The sequence below is a fragment of the Hylobates moloch genome, unplaced genomic scaffold (assembly GCF_009828535.3).
Source record: "Hylobates moloch isolate HMO894 unplaced genomic scaffold, HMol_V3 SCAFFOLD_10, whole genome shotgun sequence".
In the NCBI taxonomy this organism is placed as follows: domain Eukaryota; kingdom Metazoa; phylum Chordata; class Mammalia; order Primates; family Hylobatidae; genus Hylobates; species Hylobates moloch.
Genome location: NW_026652285.1, coordinates 77,016,680 through 77,042,992, shown reverse-complemented (window position 1 = coordinate 77,042,992; position 26,313 = coordinate 77,016,680). Strand labels below are relative to the sequence as shown.

Here is a 26,313-nt window from a genome sequence, read left to right as displayed (position 1 = left end):
GTTTGCTGAAGTCTTCCTTTGAAGGTTGCTTGGTGTTTGCTTAGTGGAAATCAGCAGGGGAAGAGAGTCTATCTCTAACATTTTGTCAGAGTTTCTTCGTTGTTCTACAGTGATGAAACAAGGACTTGGGTACAGGACAGATCTGCTTTCAGAAATCCTGGCTCTTGTGAGGTTTAGAAGCCCCGAGACCATTTAGCTGGTGGCAACGGGTATGTGAAGGGTGTTAAATAGGATCTTTGGTTGTCCAAGTATCAGTGACATGATATAGATGGAGTTAAACCTTTAGGATCTCCTTATTTATTTGTTTGTTTATTTTTGAGACAGGGTCTTGCACTGTCGCCCAGGTTGGAGTATGGTGGCGTGATCATAACTCACTGCAGCCTCAAACTCCTGGGCTCAAGCGATCCTGCTGCCTCAGCCTCCCAAGGTGCTAGGATTACAGGCATGAGCCACCACACCCGGTCAGGATCTCCTATAAAATTATATTGTTGACAACATGAAGAATTATGCTTCTCAAAAGCTACTTATAGATTTGTACAATATTCATGGATTTCTTATTTCAGTTTTTACAAATTCATAGCCCTTATTTTGAAAATTAGCTATTAGCAATAATTTTGTCTAGGAAATTGGATATGTATTCAAGTGAAAGAAGGAAGTACAGTTACCTATTATTGTAACTAACAAGTAAGTATGATGCATTCGGTACTTTAAAAACTGCACCCAAGTTACAGATTATTGGAATTAATGAAATTCATTGGAGCTATATATTTTTAAATGGGCAATGTGCTAGCAGAACCTCCTTTAGAATGATAGAATTTCTCTGGAATGATTGCATAACGTCATTTCATCCTTGACTTTTACCTTGGAGGATTTCTTTTTTTTTTTGAGACGGAGTCTTGCTGTCGCCCAGGCTGGAGTGCAGTGGCACGATCTCAGCTCACTGCAGGCTCCGCCCTCTGGAGTTTACGCCATTCTCTTGCTTCAGCCTCCCAAGTAGCTGGGACTACAGGCGACCGCCACCACGCCCAGCTAATTTTTTGTATTTTTAGTAGAGACGGGGTTTCACAGTGTTAGCCAGGATGGTCTCGATCTTCTGACCTCATGATCCGCCCGCCTCGGCCTCCCAAAGTGCTGGGATTACAGGCGTGAGCCACCGTGCCCGGCCTTACCTTGGAGGATTTCTTACCCTTTTGGCTTCTCAAATTTGACTATTAAAATGTTGCCGTTAAAAATAGGAACACAGTTTCAGGGGGGAGTACCAGCCCATGACCCTTCTGCAAGGCCGCCTAACTCAAGGCAGTTTCCCTGGAATTGTGGTCTATGGAATGTTACAGGAGTGTGAGAAGGTGTAATTGAAGGCTGTCCTAGCAAGGATACCCTTAAGGATAGAGGGCCCAGTAGCATCTGGAGGCCAGAAGATTTAAACTGAGGCAATCAAATTAGCTTCAGGCTCAATTAAACTGATGGGTCAGCCTGGGAGAAATTGCAGGATGACTCAAAATCCCCTCCCACCCCCACAGCAGCCACGATCTGTCTTTAATCATGAGTGCAGTGAATCTGTTCTTTCCAGGTCTCTTGGCCTTCAATAACCTTGTTAGGCTTGTCCCTGAACGTGGCTACCGATCCAAAGACACATGGTCAGAGAGGCAATTAGAGAACAGACCTTTTCCAAAGCAAGCATGTTCTGTTGGGCTTAGAAGTTTCATGTCCTAATATTATAGGATCCTGTGCATCTCTCTGGAGATGAGGCACATGAGTCATATCTGTGATTCTTGCTTTTGCGTCAACATCTCATGAATAGGCAATCAGAGCTTTGGCACCAATGTATTTTCAGTTCATATCTGATATAGTTAAATCCACCTCCTGCTTTGTAGTTTACTGGCAAGCTGTTTTTGATATAAGACATCTAGAACACTGTAAATATATAACATTTTTATTTGTCTGTTATACCTCAATTATGAAAAAGACATCTAGAAGCAACCTCTCATCAAGAGAGATACTGAGGCCGGATGTGGTAGCTCACACTTGCAATCTCAGTACTCTGGGAGGCTGAGGCGGGTAGATCACTTGAGGTCAGGAGTTTGAAACCAGCCTGGCCAACATGTTGAAACCCTGTCTCCATTAAAAATACAAAAAAGTTAGCTGGGCCTGGTGGTGGGCACCTGTAATCCCGGCTACTCCGGAGGCTGAGGCAGGAGAATCACTTGAACCTGGGAGGCAGAGGTTGCAGTGAGCTGAGATCACACCACTGCACTCCAGCCTGGGCACCAGAGTGAGACTACATCTAAAAAATAAAATAAAATAATAAAAAAGAGAGATATTGATAGCTGTTGTTGGAAATTTCAACTTCCATCTCACCTCTGGTAAGTTTTTGGAAGTTTGTTGAACAAAGTGGAATACACGCACGTACACACACACACATACTCCCTTGTTTGTTTTTAAGGTTTATTGAAATAGCTGCCATATAATTACTGTTTTTGAAAGATGAAATTGTTGCTAACTGTACATTTTGGGTATGTGAACTATTTGGATGAAACTGAGAAATGCATTCAGAACAACAAAATCATAGGAGAAATAGCTAAGTGGGAAGGGGCATATAAGAGTCGTTGAAAAAGTTATTTCTTGAGAAACCAGCTCTAATGCTAGCACTAGTCACTTGCTTTGGGGGAGGCCTCAGCTTCTCTGTCTATAAGATTGCAGCAGGGGTGTAGTGGGAATGAGTCCTCAACATTCCGAGAGATTTTATCTACTAATATGACAGTCAAATGGAGAATGACTTTGTGGAAGCCTCTCCTCTTCCACCCAGAGGGGCCAATTTCTCTGTCCCAGTGAGATGTGACGCTTGTATGATCCCTGCTTGGAGACTCCCTCTTCTGGAACCTGCCCTGGTTCAGGCATGAGGGCTGATTGTCACCCTTAGATGCGAGCCCAGCACTAAAGCTCACGTATTGGCAGTGTTCTTGCGGGAAGGAAAAAGACCAGCCAGCCCTTTTGTTACTGCACAAGCAAACAGTTTCTGGTAGCTGTACAGATACATGCACTTCCTTTCCTCACTGTGTTTCCATAGACAGATTTAGTGCTATAGAAGGGTAGAGGGCAGTCACGGGAAGGAGTTCTTGTTTTTCTTTTAGCTATGCCAAATGGGGAAAAATCCTCCTATCTTGTCTTTTTAGTGTCATCCTCTCTCCCCCTTTCTTCTTCTTTGTAATTCTCATCTCTCATCTCTCCTGGAAATGTGCATGTCAAGTTCAAAAGGGCACAACATTTTGGTGAGGAAGAAGTGGGAGAACATGTGCCAGGTGCTAACTAGGGTCATCATTTCCCGCTTCCCAGCCAGCTTCCTGTGAACGTGTGTGTGTGTGTGTGTGTGTGTGTATTTCTTTTGCCAGCATCACTGAATCTGTCAGCTGTCTGGTATTCCAGGTTTTGGTTTAGGGAAGAGTAAAAGTAATTTTATAATCCCAGCTGTCATTTAAGCCGCCCCTTTGTGGGTAGCATATGGTCCGCTCTCTCAGTTCATTGTTCTAAAGATGCTTCATCAGAAAGGAATAACTTCCGCCCCATTACTCTCTGTCCCCTTACTCTGCTTTATTTTTCTTCATCAATCCTACCACCACCACCCACTGCTTGAACGACCCACTATTATTTGTCTATTTCCCATCCCTGGTAGAATAGGAGCCCCATGAATGAAGGAACTTTGCTTCTGTTGTTCACCACTGAATCTCTAAGGTCTGGAACACACCTGGCATGTGATAGTTACTCGATAAATGTTTGTTGTGGCTCATGGGAGCCCTGCAGAGTTAAGGCTGCAGTTGTTTGTGGAATTTATAAGTGGTAATGAATATCTATCTACTATTCCTCTTCCAAGGAGATCACACAGTAATCAGGCTTTACACTATCCAGTTCTTAGGTCTTCCAAGTTATAACTTGTGAGGTATGTTAATTATGATAATAGAAGGCAGTTTATTTGGTTCAGATTTATTGATGTGTAATTTACCACAGTAAGACTTCCCCTTTACAAAAGTATGATGAGTTTTGACAAATGGATACACATGTGTATCTACCACTGCCATGCTCTTTTTCAGTCTGTCGTCCCCTCCACCCATGACCACTGGTCACCACTGCACTGATTTCCGTCCCCTTCATTTCACCTTTTCCAGAATGTCATATAAATGGCATCATGCAGTATGTAGTTTTTTGTGTCTGGCTTATTTTTCTTAGCATTAGGCTTTTGGGATTCATCTAGGTTGTCGCATGTAACAGTAGCTTGTTCCTTTTTATGGCTATGTGTCCCAGTTTTATTTATTTATTTATTTATGAGGAGGAGTCTCACTCTGTCACCCAGGCTGGAGTGCAGTGGCATGATCTCGGCTCACTGCAACCTCTGCCTCCCAGGTTCAAGCAATTCTTCTGCCTCCCGAGTAGCTGGGATTACAGGTACACACCACCATGCCCAGCTAATTTTTATATTTTTAGTAGAGATGGGATTTCACCATGTTGGCCAGGCTGATCTCAAACTCTTGACCTCAGGTGATCTGCCCGCCTCTGGCTCCCAAAGTGCTAGGATTACAGGCATGAGCCACTGTGCCCGGCCCCAGTTTTATTTATTCACCAGTTGATGGTCTTTTCAACAACTAATTGTTTCCAGTTTTTGGCTATTCTGTATAAGGCTTCTATAAATATTCACAAATACCTACGGTGGGAATGACTGGGTCACATATTAATACTATGTATAACTTTAGCAGAAACTGTCAAACCATTTTCCAAAGTGGCTCTTCCATTTTACAGTTCCACAGTGTATTGAGTCCCAGTGTCTCCATACACATGCTAGCACTTTTAATTTTTAATTTAGTGGGTATGTAATGATATCTTATTGTGGTTTTAATTTGCATTTCTCTGCAACTAATGATGAGTGTTTTTGCTTATTTGGGAAGGTTTTAATTTAGCAATCTGTTGTATTCTGTAGATATTAATAACTTCAAAATATCAGTGGCATTTGCAGTTAAAATTTCCTTAAAAAATTGGCCAAAGGTTTCCAGCAGTCACTTGTGCCATGCCCAAACTGTATGAAACAAGGCTGAGGTGTGGAGATTGTCACATTTTGGCAAGGAGTGATCCACTTGGGTGACTGATGAGACCCAGAGAGAGTGCGCCTCGGGCTTGAGGGTGAGGACGGGCAGAAAGTCGACTGCATGGCCCTGCTGGCCTTGGGAGGCTGCCCAGTCCTTAGCTAAACCTGGTGGTTATGGGAAGCAGACTTAGATTCTATTACGTTTTTCAGGATGCTACAGGAGTCACCTGGGAAGCTCAGCAGTCCTTTGTGACTTTCAAGCGTATGGTAGAAGCTGCTGAACACAGAGCTCCCTCTCTGGGGATAATTTGCCCAAATCATTTAATCAAGCTTGAGAAATGAGTTACCACAGGTCCAGGAGTGCTGCCACCCTTGAATTCTGACACCCTATTTCTCCTGTCCATCTCTTAGTTAATTAATTAAGCAGACATCCCTGAGTGCTTACGACAAGCCAGGACCCTTTTGCATACTAAGGACAACAGGGATGAAGTAAACAGAAATGGTCTCTGCTCTGACTGAGAAGGTAGAAATCCTCTTTCCCAGCCGAGCCTTCCTAGGGAGCACGTATGAAGGGCCCTGAACCCACATGTCAGTTGCGGGGGAGGATATCAGGAAAGCACGTTGAAAAAGTGGAGACCTAAGTTTGAGACCTAGGAGTTAGCCAGGCTAGCAGTGGTTGAAAAAGTGTCTTAGGACAAGAGAACTCACCAGTGAAGTCCCAGGGGTAGGAAAGCGTGCAGCATATTCTGAGCCTGTAGACACATCTCCAGGGCATTGCTTAGCAGGTGGGGAGTGGCAAGAGAGTAGGCTGGAGTCCCAGAAGGGAGGCCAGGTAGACCTTGGTGAGCCCTGGACTCTATGTTCTGGTGCTGAGGAGCTGGCAAAAGGTTTTAAGTGGGGGAGTGGCATATTCAGATATTTGGTCTAGCAGAGTAACTTTGGGTACTCTATGGCAAATGGATGGGAGGTCAGTGAGGTGGCAGTTGTGGTCATCTAGGAGCAGGATCAGAGTGGCCTATTGACTGGGATGACTGTGAAGTGGGATCCTTTCCAGCCAGTAACTGGAAATGTGTATGAGGGCAGAAGTGATTGTGCTGCTTTTGAAACACTAAGAAATCTAGTACATAGTACTGTCTCTTTTATATCTTTTTTTTTGGGGGGGGGGGGGTTGGTTTGTTCGTTCACTAACTTGGAAAACTGATGTGGAAATGTCCCTTTGGCTTCAGTTACCTGAGCAGAAGGGGCCGGGCATTGCCAAACCCTCCTCTTAGGACAGAATTGCTCCCAGTATTGTTCATTGTGTTCTGAGATGGGGGAGCAAATTGTGCAGGAGGCCAGGTCAGTGCCAAGGTGGGCGGGAGGAATTGGAGCTGGAAGCTTGCCTATGTGTGCCCAGCAAAGCCACAGTAGAACTTTCTACTGTGGCTCTATGCCACTTCTTACCAACCTTCTGCGTGTGCTTCCTGGAGAGTCCTTGGAGTCAGAACCTTTTTTTTGAAACCCAGACACTTTACTTCCAAGAAAATGCTGTCCAAGAAAACTCATCCTTTCCTCCTTCTCATGAACGTTGTGTAGAGGTGTGTCTTCTCTTTGAGCTTCTCCACTAAGGGTTTAGGGGAGGGTGATATTCTGTATTTGGGTTTGGCTCTGGGTACTGCAACACTAGGCTATTAAGATTTCATCCTTCCTGCTTTGCCCCTCCTATCTTTCCAGAAACCCACAATGGATTTGCTAGAAATAATGGAATGTCCTGTTTGGACAGGATATAACAATTTCTCAGCTAGAGGATATTGTTGGAATGAAGAAAGATAAATGGGGAGAAGGGAACTCACATTGCTTTGGCACTTAGATTAAGCCATGTACTATGTTGGGAACTTATTTATATTATCTCATTGAATCCACAGTAGAACACAGTTGAACACCATACAAGGTAAGTATTGTAATCCTTATTTTACAATGAGGAAGTTGATGCTCAGACAGCATAAAGCCTTGGCCAGGGGCACATAGTTGGGAAGCCGGGGCTAATTCATGCCTGGACTCTTTCTGGTAGTTTTCCTTTTTTAATTGTACCCTCCTCAGTGTTATCTTGGGGATCTGAAGAGATTCATGTAGCTTCTAAATCAACGAAGTGATTCCTGGAGAGCAGCTTCTGTGAGAGAAAAATCTAGCTAATTAATTTCAGTGTTTCTGGAATGCAAGCTCTGTCCTGAGCCACTTAGAAAACAATTTGGGATGACAAGCATGTGTCTCACAATGCTGTTCTGGCTGCCAGTGCTGTGCTGCCAGTTGTCATCTTTGAACAAACTGATGCAGTGCTGGTTTAACTCTTCCTCTTTTTGAAGTAAGAAACTTTGGAGGTCTGTGTCCTTCTAGAATTTTGCTGAGCAAATGGTAAAGAAAAGAAATAGGTCCTAAGGCTTGACTGTTTCAGAGAATTTCTTGATTTATTGGACTGTCAATGAATGAATTAGAATACATAGTGGTAAGCCATCTTTTCTTCTCAGACACTGCAATTTCCTCCAATCTCTTGACTTTTCTAGAAGTTTTATTCCAAGTCCTTGTTGGGGGGGGAGATAAAAGGGTATTGTTCTACTAGAGACTGACCTTGGCATGGAGATCTCATTTGTACTCACAGATTTCTAGTCTAGCACTTGGTTTTATATCCGTACCTCGCTACTGCATTCTTAGTTCCTTCTGCTCCTTGTTCCTCATGCCCAGTGTCCCACCCTACCCTTGCCCCTACTCCTCTAGAGGCCACAGTGATTCACTGAGCCATTTTATAAGCAGAGCTAGGAGAGTTCATGGCTACCAAATGCCAGCGGAGCCGAATTTTCACCTGTGTGTCCTCCCTTCTTCCATTTTTCATCTTCTGCCCCCTCCCCAGCTTTAACTTTAGTATAACTACTTGGGACTATTCCAGCATTAAATAAGGGTAACTGCTGCATGGGTGGCTGGGACACACAGAAGGTAGTATCCCTTGTTCATGAGAAGATCTTGTTGCCCTAGCATGGCAAACAGTCCTCCAAGGAGGCACCTGTGACACCCAATGGAGTAGGGGGGCGGTGTGTTCAGGTGCAGGTGGAATGAGGCCAGAAGTGTGCATATGTGCTGACCATGGGAGCTTGTTTGTCGGTTTCACAGTTGATGCCCTGAGTCTGCTGCAGCAGACTTGTTTCTCCATGGGATACTGTTTTCTTTCCAGAGACACAGCACTAGGGTTGTCCTCATTACCTGAGAGCCAGGTGTCGGTGGCATTTTCTTGGTGTTTACTCACACTCATCTAAGGCACGCTGTGGCTTTCCAGATTAGGAAACTGCTTTATTGATGGTACTTTTTTTTTTTTTTTTTTTGAGACAGAGTCTTGCTCTGTCGCCAGGCTGGAGTGCAGTGGCACAATCTCGGCTCACTGCACCTCCGCCTGCCGGGTTCAAGCAATTCTCCTGCCTCAGCCTCCCGAGTAACTGGGACTACAGGCGCCCGCCACCATGCCCAGCTAATTTTTGTATTTTTAGTAGAGACGGGGTTTTACTGTGTTGGCTAGGATGGTCTCGATCTCTTGACCTTGAGATCCACCTGCCTCAGCCTCCCAAAGTGCTGGGATTACAGGCTTGAGCCACCACACCTGGCCGATGGTGCTTTTTATCATTTGAAGGACCCAGTTGTGTAACCCACTGAAAACTAGTCTGTAAGGAAGTTCAGGAATAGTAGAAGTCACTCCAGGCTTGAGGCAAAATTTACAAATGCTGCTGACTTTTTATGTAAGGGGAGGCATTTTCTTAGAGAAGAGAGGTAGGTCTCTGGGATTCCAGTATGCCATTTCCATCCTCAGTGTTTTGGCCACCTGAGAGAGGTCTATTTTCAGAAATGCATTCTTCATTCCCAAATGATAACATCCATAGAACTAAAATGATTAGGACCATAACAACTAGCTCCTAGCCTGCTGTCGGAACACCTCCCAAGTCCCTCTTTGTGGGTCAACCCAGAGGCTGGGAGCTGGGGACTCATGATCCATTGAGAAGCAGTCATGAAGCAGAGCTGTGTGTTGGAGGTCTCAGCTGAGAGGGCTGGATTAGCAGTCCTCATTGGTGTATGGCTTTGCAGCAATAACTGACGGCTGTTTCCCCTCCTGCTTTATCTTTCAGTTAATGACCAGCCACGGCGTCCCTGCTGTGAGCTCTGGCCTCTGTCTTCCAGGGCTCCCGAGCCACACACTGTGGGTGCCAGCTGAGGGAACATGGCTTGTTGGCCTCAGCTGAGGTTGCTGCTGTGGAAGAACCTCACATTCAGAAGAAGACAAACAGTAAGCTTGGGTTTTTCGGCGGCGGGGGATTCTCTCATTCTTTTCTTTGTGGTTTTGAGTTGGGGATTGGAGGAGGGAGGGAGGGAAGGGAGCTGTGTTGGTTTTCACACAGGGATTGATGGAATCTGGCTCTTATGGACACAGAACTGTGTGGTCTGGATATGGCGTGTGGCTTATCACAGAGGGCAGATTTGCAGCCAGGTAGAAATAGTAGCTTTGGTTCGTGCTACTGCCCAGGCATGAGTTCTGATCCCTAGGACCTGGCACCAAATTGCCCCTGAACACCCCACTTTTTCCTTTTGCCACAGCTCTGGGAGCCACCTGGCTTTCCAAAAGCCCCTAATGGGCCCCTGTCTTTCTGGAAGCTGTGGGTGAAGCGAGTTAATGGCCCCACTCTTAGAGATCAATACTGGGTATCTTGGTGTCAATCTGGATTCTTTCCTTACAGATTTGTGTCAGGCCTGGAGGAATATAATAACTGAGACTTGTTTTATTTCTGCGGAGGGTTCTAAGCCATTCACTTCCCAGATGGGCCAAAAATGCTTTGAGTAATCTGGAGATCATCTTTAATGCGCAGATGAATGGAACTGTTCCACAGAGGGATGTGAGGGCTGTAGGGCAGAGTGAACTCCCTGAAGCTCAGACGTCAGCTCTTTGTCTCTCTATCTCTGAACACCCTTCCTTAGAGATCCCATCTCTAGGATGCATTTCTCTGTAGTTTCTAAGTCTCTTGTTCCTGTTCTGCCTTTATTTTCTTTTCCTGGATTCTAAGCCAGTATCCCCACTTGGCTCTTAATGTAGCTTAACATGTCTGTAACCAAAATGATCATCTTTCTGAGATTCAAAGGGCTACAGGGGACTTTGGAGAGAATTTCATTCAGTTTTCCTCAAACTAGAATAATGCTTGCACTGTCTGTAAAAGAACAAAAGTGTCAAAGCACCCTTTTGTTCACTAAATTTCTTTTTTATTATAGTGTTACTTAAATATTAGGAAGTAAAAGTAGGTATAAACTTCTTATAGGCTGTTATTATACAACTATATGACCCATACATATTTACAAATTAAGTGCCAACAAAATTGCAAAATCAATACCATTCAAATTAATACCTTAAATGTGGTGAGGCAGCTGTTGTTCAACTGAAACCAAATTATAAGTTGCATGGCAGTAAATGCTGTCGTGCTGATTGTTTTGAGTTTGGCCAGTCTATATTATCATGTGCTAATGATTGAATTCTCCACCCATTTTTCTACTTGTATGACCTTAATTTGATGGCACCTGTTCCATCCTCATGAGTTTGCTACAATTACACTGGTGCCAACACAATCATAAACACAAATATAAACTTGGGCTTTGAAATCTTGTGCCAGAACTTGGCTTTAAAGTAAGCATTTAAAAAATCCGTATGTGTTTATTAGACTTTGTTTAGATGACTGTTGAAATGAAAACAAAGTGTTTAAAATTCTCTTAGAGAACTTAAATATAATCCCTCAGCAATATGTATACAGATCTTCCTTTGAGAAAAACTGAGTGTGTTCAGCCTCTCATGTTACAAATGGGGAACCTGAATTCTGAGGTCTCTAGTGAGAGAACAGGGACTAGAATCTATGGATCCTATCTGTTTTAATAATAATTGTAAAGTATAATAGATAATATTATATTAATAAAATAAAAGCAAACACTTGGAATGAGTTTCCATGTGTGAGGCACTAACTGATTAGGCATTATTAACTAGATGTATTCCTTTTAAGGCCCTGCGATGTACTGTTATTTCCACGTGTTGTAGCTGGGGAACGTGCTACTCAGAGAGGTTAAGTAACTTGTCTGAGGTCCACACCACTAACAAGGAGCACAGGTAGGGTTCAAATCCAGGTAATCTGACTCTGGAGCTGGCACTCTAACTCACTGTGCCAAATCGCTTTTCAGTGGTATCATTATTTTGCCTATTCTCCATCTGAGAATATTGAAGTTTCTGACTCCTTCCTTACCTTTCTCCCTGCCTCCCATGGTTATCCCCAGGTCTTGGTGTTCCAGTCCTTTATGTCCAGCCTTACTCTTATTCCTTTGCTGTGGTCCGGGGCTCCTGCCCCTTCTTATCCTGGTGGAAGGGGCCCACTTGCTGGGAAATTGTCTCTGTCATGGTTTATCCATGTTGTGTGTCCATTAGTGAGTAGTGGGAAGAATCATATCATCTTGGCAATGAAAGGGGGGCTATGGCTCTGGGGTAGTCTAGTCTGAACCTCTTATTTTACAGATGAGAAAGCTAAGGCACAAAGCAAGGAAGGGATTTCCCAAGGTCACCCAGCCAGCAACTGAGCTGCAACCAGAAGCTGAGATCCCCAGGACTAGGGCCAAGCCTCATTCTGTCCCATCACAGTGACTTTTCTTCCCTCCTCCAAACTATTTTTATTTTTTATTTTTTTTGCAGCTGCTTAGCAGCTTGAAGGTAGAAGAAAGGGCAGGGAAGAGGTTTTCCGTGCTTAGCCAGGGAAGGAATCCTGCAACAGGATGTGGGGTTGGGTCATTCAAATTGGGCCAGACTCCACTGGTCTTGTTGCTTCTTGCTTGGTATTGCAGATAGGTTTAAAAGTGTTAGGATTAGAGAGATAGGCAGGTTTAGCCGAAGGCAGTTTGTAGCCTTGTGGCAGAGTTCTTGTTAAAGAAGGAAGTGGGATGCAACACCCTGACACAAAGGGGCTTAAGTTGTTATACCACTGCCTGCTAGCCTGTTTTCCTTACCTCCCTCCCTTCCTGATTTCTAAAGGAAGTATATTTTGCTGAATCAGAAAGAAAAGTGATTTATTTCAGGTTGCTGATGCTTAGATTGTTAGAGTTGGAAAGATCTGGCTTGCGTCTTGTACAATTGACAGAACTGGGGCTCGGGGGGCACAGGTGCCCAGAGTTGGTCAGTCAAAAAAGTAGCACCAGAACCAGTCTCCTGGTGGCCCTACAGTTGCAGACCCTTTTTTGCTTTGCTCTCTGTATATACTAAAGCTTCTATGTCTCTGAATCTCAAGTTCTGACTGGTAGCTACTTTCCAATCCACCTGGCTTAGATTTCTAGATTATATTGTTTAGACATCAGAACCTCTTAAGGGTTGTGGGGCCACCTTGTTAGCTCACATAGTGAGAACCAGCCCTGCCCATTAGGTAGGGGAAGAAGTTAGCAGTCCATGATAGCTGTTGCCTGCAGTGTATGGAAGTTCATTGCGCAGTTCCTGTCTCCTGAGATCCTGGAGTGTATACGCTTAGCCTCAGAGCCCAGCACAGAGCCTGGCCTTGGGACATGCTTAGTAAGTATTTACTGAATGAGTGGGAAATGTCTTAAGGCCCATTAGTTTGCAGGTCTTGAGGAGGCTTCCTTGCACTAGGAAGAATAGAAAGAACCCATAAAGCCTGTGTGCTGCCGCCAGGAAGACTACAAACGCTATCTTCAGCCTGGAGCTGAACAGTATACCCCAGAGCAATGCGGTTGAAAGGCAGTGTTTGCCTTTTCATTTTGTGTCCTGGTTTGCTGGTAACTCCTGGGTCCCCCCCCTCTCCTGTGCCCCCATTGTGCAGACTCACGGGGGACCATCAGCCAGAGTTAGTTTTCCACTGTTTCTGTTAGGCAAAGAAATAAATTGAATTGAGTTGTGAAAGTTGGGTGCAAAGCTCAGTTTGGGTCCAAAGTAACAGTTAACTTGTGTGGGTGGCAGATATTCAGTACAAACAGGGCTGGGGACAGGAAGGGGAAGAGAACTTCAGAGCTTTCAGGGTCCTCATCTGGTTTTAGGCTGATCCAGAGGCCAAGGTCCCCATGGAACAAACTGGACAAAGTGAGGGTGGCCATATGGCCTCTTTTCTTTTGCCTTTATTATTAATTTTCTCAAATAGATCTGACTAGTCATGTGGCTGGGAAAATAGTTAATTGTGATTTTTTTTTTTTTTAAACTGAGTCTCACTCTATTGCCCAGGCTGGAGTGCAGTGGCATGATCTCAGCTCGCCGCAACCTCTGCCTCCCGGGTTCAAGCAATTCTCGTGCCTCAGCCTCTCGGGTAGCACACAGCACCACGCCTGGCTAATTTTTGTATTTTTAGTAGAGACGCGGTTTTAGCATGTTGGCCAGGCTCATCTTGAACTCCTGACCTCAAGTGATCCACCCACCTCAGCCTCCCAACGTTCTGGGATTACAGGCATGAGCCACTGCACCCAGCCAGAGTACCACTATTTGGGCATTCTTTAATGATAAAGAATGAACTATCCAAAAATTAAAACTCCTCATTTATGAGCTTTTAGAGAATTTTACAGAGTAGATGGAAACTCTCTGCATCCTTTCCCCACTTCTAGTTTCACCTGACACATTTCTTCCCTGTCCTTACTCCTGGGCCGGCAGCAGTGGTCATGATTCCAATCCCAGCTTGGCCACCATCTGCCTCAATGGCCTAGGAAAACTCCTTTCTCCAGAGCTTTAGTTTTCTCTTCTACGGAATGAAGAAAGTTAAAACAAATAGATATTTATTGTTTCATCTGGGTAAATATCTATTAAGCATCTGTTACTTGTGGGATGGTTAGCTGGGTATATAGTGGTGAGGAAGCCGGGCATGAGTACTGCTTTCATAGAGCTTACAGTTCAGTGAGGCCAGCAGATGTGAAACACATCATCGCACAAATAAAAATATAACTATAAACTGTGATGAGGATTATGAAGGAAAAAACCCGACGAACTGTGGTACTCGTGTTAGATACTAGCAGGTGTGGGTAGGGATGTCATTTAGAATGACAGGTCGTGACATTAAAGCTGAGAGCCCTGAAGTTCGAGCAGTGATTAGCCAGGCAAAGATCAGAGGCCTAGAGATAGGGAAATCCATTCCAGGCAGAGAGACTGGGGGTACCTGTCCCCTAGGTCAGGGAACAGAAGAAAGCTAGTGACACTGGTGGAGTGAATAAGATTGGCTGGGGATGAGTTGGTAATAGACATGACCAGATCATTCAGGGCCTTGGAACTGGGGAAGGAGAATTTAATTTAATATTTCTTTATTTATTTTCTGAGATGGAGTCTAGCCTGTCGCCCAGGCTGGAGTGCAGTGGAGCAATCTCGGCCCACTGCAACCTTTGCCTCCCGGCTTCAAGCGATTCTCGTGCCTCAGCCTCCTAGTAGCTGGGATTAGACACCCACCACCACGCCCAGCTAATTTTTGTATTTTTAGTAGAGATAGGGTTTCACCATATTGGCCAGGCTGGTCTCAAACTCCTGACCTCGTGATCCGCCCGCCTCGGCCTCCCAAAGTGCTGGGATGATAGGCTTGAGCCACCGTGCCCAGCGAGAATTTAATTTTATTTTATGTGCAAGAGGATTCCCTGAGGTAATCAGGCCACATTGTCTGGTGACTTTTGGGATAGAGGGAATTTGAATGACAATGGCCCAAGAAAGGCATTGTAATCATTACATATACATGGACCATTTTATGCTCTGTTTTCTTCTTTCATTTAAGATTATTTAGTGTGCGTGTTCACATATTTCTAAATCATCTTCTTATTTAGAATAATGATTTCTGATGTGTAGGCTGTGTTTTATAGTTTTGAAAGTAATACTTTGAGTGGGATACAGGTGCCCGCCCCCAGCCGGTAATTTTTGTTTTTTAGTAGAGTGGGTTTTCACCGTGGTCTCGATCTCCTGACCTCGTGATCTGTGCGGGATTACAAGCGTGAGCCACTGCGCCCGGCCAATATCCATTATTTTCTTGATTCTCACGGCAATTCTGAGGTGTATGCATTGCAATTTCTGTTTCACAGATGAAGAGAGTATTGTTAATAAGTTAATGGCTGGGCCTGGTGGCTTGCACCTATAATCCCAGCACTTTGGGAGACCGAGGTGGGTGGATCACTTGAGGCCAGGAATTTGAGACCAGCCTGGTCAATGTGGTGACACCCCATCTCTACTAAAAATACAAAAATTAGCCAGGTGTGGTAGCACTTGTCTGTAATCCCAGCTGTTCGGGAGGGTGAGGCAGGAGAATTCGCTTGAACCTGGGAGGTGGAAGTTGCAGTAAGCCAAGATTGCACCACTGTACTCCTGCCTGGGTGACAGAGTGAGATTCTGTCTCAAAAGAAAAAAAGTTGCTAAGAGGAGGGCTGGGATCTTTTGGCTCCAAATCTACTGTAGGATGATGCATTTGACATTCCTGATAGCTGTGCAGTAATCCATCAACACAGTTTTTATAGTTCAAACCCTGTTGCCAACATTTAGATTTTCCATGTGTGCTGTTACAAATAAATTACTATAAAGATTCTATACATTTAATCTTTTATTATTTTTGTATTATTTCTGTAGGCCAAAATCTGAGGAACAGGATTACTAGGTTGAAGGGAAATGGCCCTTGAAGTGTCTGATCAGATGTCTTTCCAGAGGATCCAACCAATTTAAATAGCCACCATGAATGCATGAGACTTTGTAGTTTAGGGAAGGCAGGCCTGGTTTTAAAAATCGTTTCCCCTCTCTAGCATTTTTCTGATGTGACCCTTAAGATTTCATTTTAGTTTTCCCAGCTCTCATTGGCATGTATGCTATTAGGGATGGGTCTAAAATTAATTTTTCTTGACATTCATATCATGTCATCCCAGTGATTATTTAATAAATAATCACTATTGATTAAATAGTGATTCCTTTTCTAGTTATTTTTGGGACATTTATTAAAACCTGGATATGGTGGCTCATGCCTGTATTCCCAGCACTTTGGGAGGCTGAGATGGGGGGATTGCTTGAGATTAGGAGTTCAAGACCAGCCTGGGCAGCATAGCAAGACTCCATCTCTATAAAAATAAGGAAGTTAGTCAGGCATGCTGGTACTTGCCTGGAGTCCCAGCTGCTTGGAAGGCTGAGGTGGGAGAATTGCTTGAGTTTAGGTGGTCAAGGCTGCAGTGAGCTATGACCATACCACTGTACTCCAGCCTGTGCAACAGGGTGATACCCTGTCTCAAAAAAAAAAAAAAAAAAAAAATGTGTAGGGAGCAATTTTGGAGTGATTCATTTGGTCATTTGATATGTAGTTTTAGTTTTGGTGCTGATACAGCCCAGAATGTACGCTCAATTTGATGAACATTCTGATATGGGGGAGCTCATTGTCCCCCACTTACCTTTTTGCCTCTCAGAATATCTTTTGATATTTTCATCTGTTTTTTCCCCATTGAATGTTATTACCTTATCAAGCTCAAAAAAAGTACCCTACTGCTATTTTAAGTGCAGTTGTGTTAAATCTATAAATTAGCTTGGGAAATTTGGATATTAAATGATCTCATCAAGAGGCAGAGCTTAGCTCTCCTTAATTCTCGTCTTCCTTTATTTATCCTACTAAAGTTCTGTGGTTTTCTTTTATATAAGAAGCACATGTTTGGCTAAGTTAATACCTAGGTTTTTTTGTTTATGTGTCTGTTCTCACTGTGAATAGTATTCTCTTTTCTCCACATTATATTAATTTAACTGGTTTTCACAGGCTTATAGCAATGCTATTATTTAGGAGAATTTACCTTGGTTCTGATTAATTTACCCATACTTGCAAATCATTTGCATCTTTTTAGTTAACTTTATGAGTTCTCTTAGATTTAGGACCATGCTGGAAACAGAAAGGATATTTTCATCTCTTCTTTTCTGATGTTTATTCTTCTTGTTTCCTTTTTCATTCCCTGTTGTATTCTCAAGAATCTCTCAATACTAAGAAATAGCGACTTCATTTTTCAGCATGGAGTGCATTATTTTGGCTACCGTGATTCAGAAGCCTCTTGCCCAAGGCCCAATTTTATTCTGCTAGTTTTCTGTGTTCTTTGTACATGGCCCTTGCGCTGCCCTAACCTTGAATTAACGTGGATAAATCTCAAGAATTTAAGAGCACCGTGACTGTGTCCTCAGGCTAGGTAGTGAAATGTGTTCACAGAGTGACTGGGTTGTGGTCTATGAACTTTTGCAGCCAGCAGCAAAAGTCAGGCATGAATAATCAAGTGGACAGTGAACATCTGTAGTGTGGGAGATGTTGGCATAAATATGAATGATGATTCAAGAGTGGTTTGATGCATGTTGAATAACATGATGATAAGTACTAGATTCTGTGCTAAGCCTTCTATGTGAAATACATTTAATTCTCATAATAACTCTAGAGCAGTGGTTCTCAACTGGGGGCAGTTATCCTCCAACCCCACCCCACCCTCACCCTTCCACCAGGGGCGTAACATCTGGAGATATTTTTAGTTGTCACAATCCTGGGAATGTACGTGCTGATATTTAGAGGTTGAGGTCAGGGATGCTGCTAAACTTCCTAGAATTCATAGGAGAGTCTCTCACGACAACTATCTGTTCCCAAATGTCAGTAGGGTCGCTATCAAGAAAATCTGCTCTAGCAGTGCCTGCTCATGTTATCCCCATGTTGAAATAACAAGATGGGAAGTGCAAAGTGGTGCTTTGGTACTCTTGGAGCAGCTTTGACTTTGGTGAGAAATGCCTTTTAAAAACAATGGTTCTCCCCATCTTTCCACCCCATGGGGAGGTGTGGGGTTGGGTGGGTAGGCACCAAAGCAAGATTTAGAAGAGTTTTCTGTAGGAATTTGTAATGGTAAAGGATCAACTTCATTTCCAAGCTATTTGTGAGGGTTTATGTTTAGGAAAAGTGCTAAGCTTAGAGATGGAGGAGAAATCTGATTTTATTAATGAGTGTAGCCATAATGGCATATCCTGGCAGAAGTCAAGTTTGGTTTCTAGAAGGAGGCTATTATGAAAAGAAATACCTGGAACTTTCCCCTGGGTTTGGAAGGTGAGTTCTAGGTTCAATGACGGGAAGAATTTTAGAGGTCCAAGGTAAAAGGGCAAAGATTAAATTTTGTCTCTCATGAGTTCTCTGGCTCAGGTGGTGTGAACTTTGGAGACAGTCTCTTTAATTCACTGTGTCTCAGCTCAGCAAGGGCTTTGAGCGAGCAGGCGTCTGTATGCTCTGGTAAGTGAAGGCAAAGTGCATAAGGAGGTTGGGGTCCATAATGGCGAAGAGAAGGAGCCCTTCAGTCAGAGTGGCTTTGAATCTTGGCTCTGCCATTTGCCAATCTTGGACCATTGGGCAGTGTATTAACTCTTTGAATCTCAGCTTCCTCTTCTGTAAAATGTGTATAACAAGAGTACTAATTGGATTGTTTAATGATTAAATGAGTTAATGTATATAAAGCACTCACAACCCTGGTACATAGTAAGACTTTTCATTATTATTATCATCATAAATTTTTTTAACCTCTTTTCCTGATCTGCGTACACTCACCAGCTTCAGCTGCTCCAAATGGCTTGTAAGATTTTTTGTTTGCCCTTTGCTGTCAGTTGCCATGGGGAAGATCCATTCATTTTTTTCAGTCAACCACCATATTTTGAGCATCTGCTGCCCTACAGGATCCTAGATACGGGGGCTGCAGAGATGTCCAGGAACATAAGCCTTGATTCATTGGGTCAGATCAGTGCTCAGCAGGGCTGGCAAGTGCTGGGTTTCTTTTAAGTGGCATATCTTAAAATGTATATGTCCCAAACATAGCTTTGTGATGGCAGCGTGATGGGTACAAAAGCACACACTTAAGGGTCAGTAGATCTGGGTTCAAACATTGGTGCAATTTCTTATGGCTCATAAATTGTTCAAACCTCAGTTTCTTCACTTCTAAAACGGTAATGATACAACCTACCTCACATAGTTATTATGAATTAAATACTGGAAATGAGATACACAAAACGTCCTGAGTACACAGTAGCTGCCCAGTATTGGCTGTAAGTATTATAAATCTACAAGCTGTGAGTTCATCTTACCTCTGTGGATCCTGTTGATATTTCTAGACCATGCCACCTAGTGGGGCCATTTCCTACCTGAGTCACACGTGGTGTCAAATAGAATGTCGTGTGGCCTCCTGAGTTGGGTAGAATTGGCTGCTCATCTCAACCCCGTTACTATTTCTGTGATTTACCCTTCCTCCAGCCTTAGCCTTGCTACATATAAAATGAAGACAATAATGTTTCCTATCTCACAGGGTTGTCCTGAGGATTAAATCAAGTAATTAATATAACATGTGCCTTGTACATATTGGGCCCTAAATAAACGGTAACTACTATTTATCCTAAAAGTACAAATGGTAGTTTCAGAGCTTCAAGGTTGATGACTATTTTGTTTAGTTTCATTTTTTCCCCTCATTTCATTAGTATTTTCTTTTCTTTTCTTTTTTGAGACGAAGTCTTGCTCTGTTGCCCAGGCTGGAGTGCAATGGAGCGATCTCGGCTCACTCCAACCTCTGTCTCCTGGGTTCAAACAATTCTCCTGCCTCAGCCTCCCGAGTAGCTGGGATTACAGGCTCCCACCACCACGCCCAGCTATTTTTTGTATTTTTAGTAGAGACAGGGTTTCACCCTGTTGACCAGGCTGGTCTTGAACTCCTGACCTCATGATCAACCCACCTCAGGCTCCCAAGGTGCTGGGATTACAGGTGTGAGCCACCGCACCCGGCCTCAGTATTTTCTAAATTTATTTACAGTCATGCCATTTAAAAAAAAAAGTTGTATTCCTGTATTTGTTAATATTTGTAAGTGATTTTATTTAGCTACAAGCTTGGAATGGCATATAATTGTGTGTTCTGCTTTTTTCACTTAATATTATATGGTTAATGATTTCTGTGTTTCATAAACATTGTTGTGGTGATGGCATGATATATTGTTGAGTACATGTACCATAATTTAATCATTTCCCTATTGCTGTGCAATTAAGTTGTTTCCAATATTTTGCAATTATAATGTCTCAACGAATGAGTAACTTCATGCATATAGCTTTTTGATATCTTAAGTTCAGTTTCCTAAGTTGAATTTCCAGGAATAGTAATTGGGCAAATGGGATGAACATGACCCTTGAATACGTATTGTTACATTGCTTTCCCAAACGGCTCAACTGATTTATATTTCCATGTTCATTATCTTCTAAACTTCAGCTCATTTACTCACCAAACATTTTTAAAGCCGTTATCATGTGGTAGGCTTAGTAAGAAGAAAGTGACCCTAAGGCGGAAGCTTATGTATAAATAGGGTCCCTGGTGTATGTACCAAGTCCTGATACAGACACAAAGTACCTGGGGAAACTGAGATGAGGGAGTTCTGGCTTAGCTGGGAGAAAAGTTTATTTTCATAGAGTCATGGTTTTGTTCTTTGATAGAAAGAAAATTGCTTTCTTCCCCACCCCCACTCCCAGCTTTATTGAGGTATAATTGACAAATAAAAATTGTATATCTTTAAGATATGCAATGTGATATATATGTATATCTCAACTTAAAAAGTAAGCTATAGAATAAAAAGGTGTTTGCTATTAAAAAAAAAGAAAAGGCTGAATGTCATTCCCAAGCTTGGAGATTTGAGTATGTTGCCTTTTTGGGATTATTTACAGAAATATTAGCCAGACCAGCCCCATGTTTGGTCTTGAGTACTCCACTGTCGGCATGCTTTCTTCCAGAGAGGGATCCATTTGACTTTATTTCTCATTCTGTTGTGTCTTCTATGCAAACTATTCTTGATAGTTTTATGGTAACGGTGTTTTTTTGTTCCATGAGATAATTTATACATGCTCATTGTGGAAAATTTAGAAAAGACAGGAAAGTATTAAAAACATCACTTTTTTTTTTTTTTTTTTTTTTAAGAGACAGAGTCTTGCTCTGTTGCCCAGGCTGGAGTGCAGTGGCATGATCTCAGCTCACGGCAACCTCTGCTTCCCAGGTTTAAGTGATTCTCCTGCCTCAGCCTCCCAAGTAGCTGGGAGTACAGGCATGCACCACCATGCCTGGCTAATTTTGTATTTTTAGTAGAGATGGGGTTTCACCATGTTGGCCAGGCTGGTCTCAAACTCCTGACCTCAGGTGATCTGCCTGCGTTGGCCTCCCAAAGTTCTGGGATTATAGGCAGAAGCCACTGCGCCAGCCACACCCATGTTCTTATCATCCTAGTACATCCACTGTCATTATCTCGCTGTATTTCCTTCTGCCCAGTCTCACTCTGATCATGCAGTGGCGTGATCTCGGCTCACTGCAACCTAGGCCTCCTGGGTTCGAGCGATTCTCCTGCCTTAGCCTCCTGGGTTCAAGTGATTCTCCTGCCTTGGCCTCTCAAGTAGCTGGGATTACAGGCATACACCCCCATGCCCATCTAATTTTTGTATTTTTAGTAGACACGGCGTTTCACCATGTTGGCCAGGCTGGTCTCCAACTCCTGACCTCAGGTGATCTGCCTACCTTGGCCTCACAAAGTGATTACAGGCACGAGCCACTGCGTCCATTGCCAAAAAGATTTTTTAGAAGAGTTTAATGTAGAACCATATCAAAGGTCTTTGGAAATAAAAAACTTTTTTAAAATATCAGAAATAAAACAACAAATAAATAAATTAATTAAAAAAAACACCCAAAACAATCTGAAGCACGAGCAATAGCAGAAAGGTTCAATTATGATCTATTCATAGAGTGGAATATCAAATAGACATTACAAGACATGTTTTAAGAGTATATTTTATGTCATGGGAAATGCTCTCCCAGTATGATGTTAAATGAAAAAGCAGAATACAAAAGTATATATGCTGCATAGTATCAATATTGTAGAGAAAAAATATTATTTATGTATGCATGAAAAAAGACAAAAGATATTAACAGAGATCCATCGTTAGTTCAGTTTACTAGGGATTGTCTCTGGCAGGTAGGACTAAGGTGATTTATATTTACCTTTTTAAACTTTTCTGTATTTTTTTATTTTCAAATTTTCCATAAAAATATACGGACTTGAAGATCAAGAAAAAATTTCTGCTTTGGCTGAGTGCAATGGCTCACGCCTGTAATCCCAGCAGTTTGGGAGCCCTAGGGGAGAGGATCACTTGAACCTAAGAGTTTGACGTTACAGTGAGCTATGATCTCTAGATCGTACCCTAGCCTGGACGATGGAGCAAGACCCTGTCTCCAAAAAAAAAAAAAAAAAAAAAAAAAAAAAATCTTTGCTTTTTTTTTTTTTTTTTTTTGAGACGGAGTCTCTCTCTGTTGCCCCAGCTGGAGTACAGTGGCACAATCTCAGCTCGCTGCAACCTCCGCCTCCTGGGTTCAAGCGATTCTCCTGCCTCAGCCTCCCAAGTACCTGGGATTCCATGCACCCACCACTATGCCCAGCTACTTTTTTGTATTTTTAGTAGAGACAGGGTTTTACCATGTTGGCCAGGCTGGTCTGGAATTCCTTGACCTCAGCTGATCCACCCGCCTCGGCCTCCCAAAGTGCTGGGATTACAGGCATGAGCCACGGTGCCCAGCCCAATCTTTTGCTTTTTTTAAAAAAAGAAGACAAAAAGGGATTTTATACCAGTGTTCCCTTGGCTGTGTGACTCTGAAGCCACAGTTATAAGTTATAATTATTCTTAAACACAACACCCTGTGACTCTTTTGGGCTCTTTGGTGTTTATCTTGATTACAATGTTGGAATATAGAAATGAAAGGAATGGGAGAGGTGATAGACTTCAGGCAGTGTAACTAGTTGTTCTGAACACTACGGGCTCAATTACATTATGTCTAGTGATTTCCATCTTGTCCTTCTGCTAATTTATCCCTTGGTAACTCACTGAGGCAGGGTTTTCCTTTGGAGAAACCTCATTGTTTTAACCAGTGTATCATGCTTGCTTAGAAGTTCAATGATCTTTTAACTCATTGGAGAAGGTGGTGACCAGACCTGGACAGATGGGGAAGGACTTCGCACTCTCTCTGTACAGTCCTGAGTGCGCACAGCTCAATATGAAACTGTGTGTGAATTTTCATTGTCTTTGAGAGCCCTCTTCTCTGCCCCATAGGGAGCAGCTTTGTGTGCAATTAGAGGAGCAAGTGTTGTGTGTATTTAGCACAGCAGGTTGCCCTGGTCCTCTCCTTTCAACATAGTCACCACATACCTGGCACTGTGCTAAGGCTGGGGATGCCGAGAAACTCGGATGGGTGCCTGCTTTCAGAGCGCTCAGTGTGTGGAAGAAGCCAGCAACAGAAACAGATGATTTCAGGAGCTCCAGGAAAATGCTGCAGGAGTGTGCCTGGGTTACTGGAGTAGCACAGGAGGAGGGCTTCTAGCTCAGGCTGAGATTTTAGTAAAGGAAATTATGCCACTATGAATCCTGAAGAATGAGTAGAAGTGAACCAGATAAAGCAGGATAGGAAGCATCTTCCCTTACCTAAGGGAAGACACAGAGGTATATGGAGTGGTGTATTAAAAGTTTGGAACTCCAAACAGTTCTGTTAAAGCTTAGAGAGTGGTAGGAAAGACTGGAGAAGTTGATTAATTAGTAAATGAAATTTTCTGTGGATTTCCCAAATCCCAGTGGCATTGGACATCCATGTTATTTTTAAGTTTACAGTGTTGTGTCTTATTTCCCATTCAGTGTCAGCTGCTGCTGGAAGTGGCCTGGCCTCTGTTTATCTTCCTGATCCTGATCTCTGTTCGGCTGAGCTACCCACCCTATGAACAACATGAATGTAAGTAACTGTTGATGTCTCCTGAGACTCACCAATGGCAGGGAAAATCCAGGCAATGAACGTGGGCTAAATTGGACTTTTCCAAAGATGCTGTCTTTGGGAAACATCACACATGGTTTGGATCAGAAAACCTAGGTTTCTAATTTGTTGATAAGGCATGAACTCAGGAGACTGTTTTCAGTCCTAGTGAATGGTGATAATTGTAATTATAACAATAGCCAGCATCTCTTTTACACATTTTAAATCATGAAAATAGAATAACCTTACTGATAATTTTAGAAAGTGGTGATTAAAAGCACATTTAAGATAATGCCTTAACACCTAGTCTTTTCCATATGCATGATGTCTTAATCACACATTGCAAATGACAGAACACAGAATTTTAAGCAGCATTTGTGTAGAACTTCTCAGTTTTACTAATATTATTTTATTTTATTCTCATAACAACCTCGAATAGAACTCAGATCATCTGACTGTCAATCATGTATTTTGATAACAGCCTTTACAGTGAGCATAGAAAATACAGTAGTGGCTAGCAACACAAGCTCCAGATGTCAGGTTATCTGGGTATGAATTCTGGTGTCAGCATTCACTAAGCATATGACCTTGGACAAGTGATTTAAGCTTCTTTTAAAAAGGGAATAGTAATACCTATAATACCTACCTTATATTATTATTGTCAGTGTATTGTCTTACAATCACAGTCTTTCTCTTAGGGCTGGGCTCAGTGGGTGGATTGACATTGCAGAAATGGCCAAATCTAAAGGATCAACATTTACGTATCTGGGAAATGTAGCTGGGACTTCAGTTTCACTGCCCTGGTGGTTTTTCCTACCACTAAGCAGCTCAGTCCATACCACTACGAGACCCACAAGCTTACGAGATACTGTTCTTCCAGGAAAGCAATGGGGCCAGGGCCACCTTTTAATTGTGTTTCTTGGCCTGGTCCCATCTTTCTCACAATACATAGCAACAGTTATTTGCTTGCTAATTTTCTAATACACATCACACATAGTCATATTAAACACACACACACACCCCCCTCAAGAAACATTTTCTGAGACATGATTTCCAGATTTCACCAAAAAAGAAAAGAGCGGGCCAGGCCCAGTGGGAGGTCAAGGTGGGTGGATCACTTGAGGTCAGGAGTTTGAAACCAGCGTGGCCAACACGGTGAAACCTCGTCTCTACTAAAAATACAAAAATTAGCCAGGCATGGTGGTGCACACCTGTAATCCCAGCTACTGGGGAGGCTGGGGCAGGAGAATTGCTTGAACCCACGAAGCTGAGGTTGCAGTGAGCCGAGAGCATGCCATTGCACTCCAGCCTGGGTGACAGACTGAGACTCTGTCTCAAAAGAAAAAAAAAAAAAAGCATAAACTGAAATTTATACGCAATTTATATGCCTGTGAGATAATTCTGTTTTCTCTTTTGGAACCCCAAAGAGTTTTTTTGATTGATGAGCAAATACATTTTAGATTTTATTTAAGCATTATGCCAAGCACCACTGAAGTATAAGTTTCAAGGGCAAACTCAGTTTTTTCATCTACTAGACGAATGATTTTCTGGAATGATTACAAGCAGGCAGGATGGTGTAGTGGAAATTGCAAATATCTTTGGCATCAGACAAGTTGGGGTTTGTTTGTATCCTGCCTCTGCCCTTCACCGAGGTTGCGATCTTGGGCAGGTTGTTGAATTTTAACCTAGATTCCTCTGACTACAGATCATAAATTTTCAGAAAAGTTCTGAAATTCTTGTATGTACAGATGGTAAATGAGACTTTTCCTTACATCTATGCACTTCTTTGTTTGTTTGTTTGTTTTGAGACGGAGTCTTGTTGTGTCGCTCAGACTGGAGTGCAGTGGTGCAATCTCTGCTCACTACAACCTCTGCCTCCCAGGTTCAAGTGAGCCTCCTGCCTCAGCCTCCCAAATAGCTGAGACTACAGGCATGTGCCACCACGTCCGGCTAATTTTTGCATTTTTAGTAGAGACGGGGTTTCACCATGTTGATTGACCACGCTGGTCTGGAACTCCCGGCCTCAGGTGATTCGCCTGCCTCAGTCTCCCAAAGTGCTGGGATTACAGGCTTGAGCCACCATGCCCGGCCACATCCATGCACTTCTTGCAACCTTACCTTCTGTTCTCATCACCCTCCAGGGACCTAGCTGGAAGAGCAGAGTTAAAAGTTAAGGTGAAACTTGAAGAGGTGTCTTGTCCCTAGGAACAAAGGACTGGTGTGAAATACTCTGTAAATCTTCCCCAGTTCAAACCAGAGTTATCAAGGTCTTAAAAACTTCCCTGGGTCCTAAGAGCCCATTATATTATTTACTTGTCTTCCTGTGCACCCACTGCCTAGTCCTTATCCTACTTTTGTTTGCAAATAGGATGTGGCACAACGTACAAGGAAGGGCCTTTGCCGCCCCTGCTAAGGGATAA

The 26,313-nt window shown here is 43.0% G+C and overlaps 1 protein-coding gene across 1 annotated transcript in view; it reads left to right on the top strand.

The window, feature by feature from the left end:
• The window catches only part of ABCA1 (ATP binding cassette subfamily A member 1), a 147,487-nt gene that overhangs the window by 15,911 nt on the left and 105,263 nt on the right, over positions 1 to 26,313 (top strand). The window contains exons 2-3 of the mRNA XM_032164775.2: positions 9,214 to 9,371; positions 23,782 to 23,875. Of these exons, the coding sequence (XP_032020666.1) occupies positions 9,306 to 9,371; positions 23,782 to 23,875 (160 nt within the window). The 5' untranslated portion in view covers positions 9,214 to 9,305. The remainder of the gene's footprint in view (positions 1 to 9,213; positions 9,372 to 23,781; positions 23,876 to 26,313) is intronic.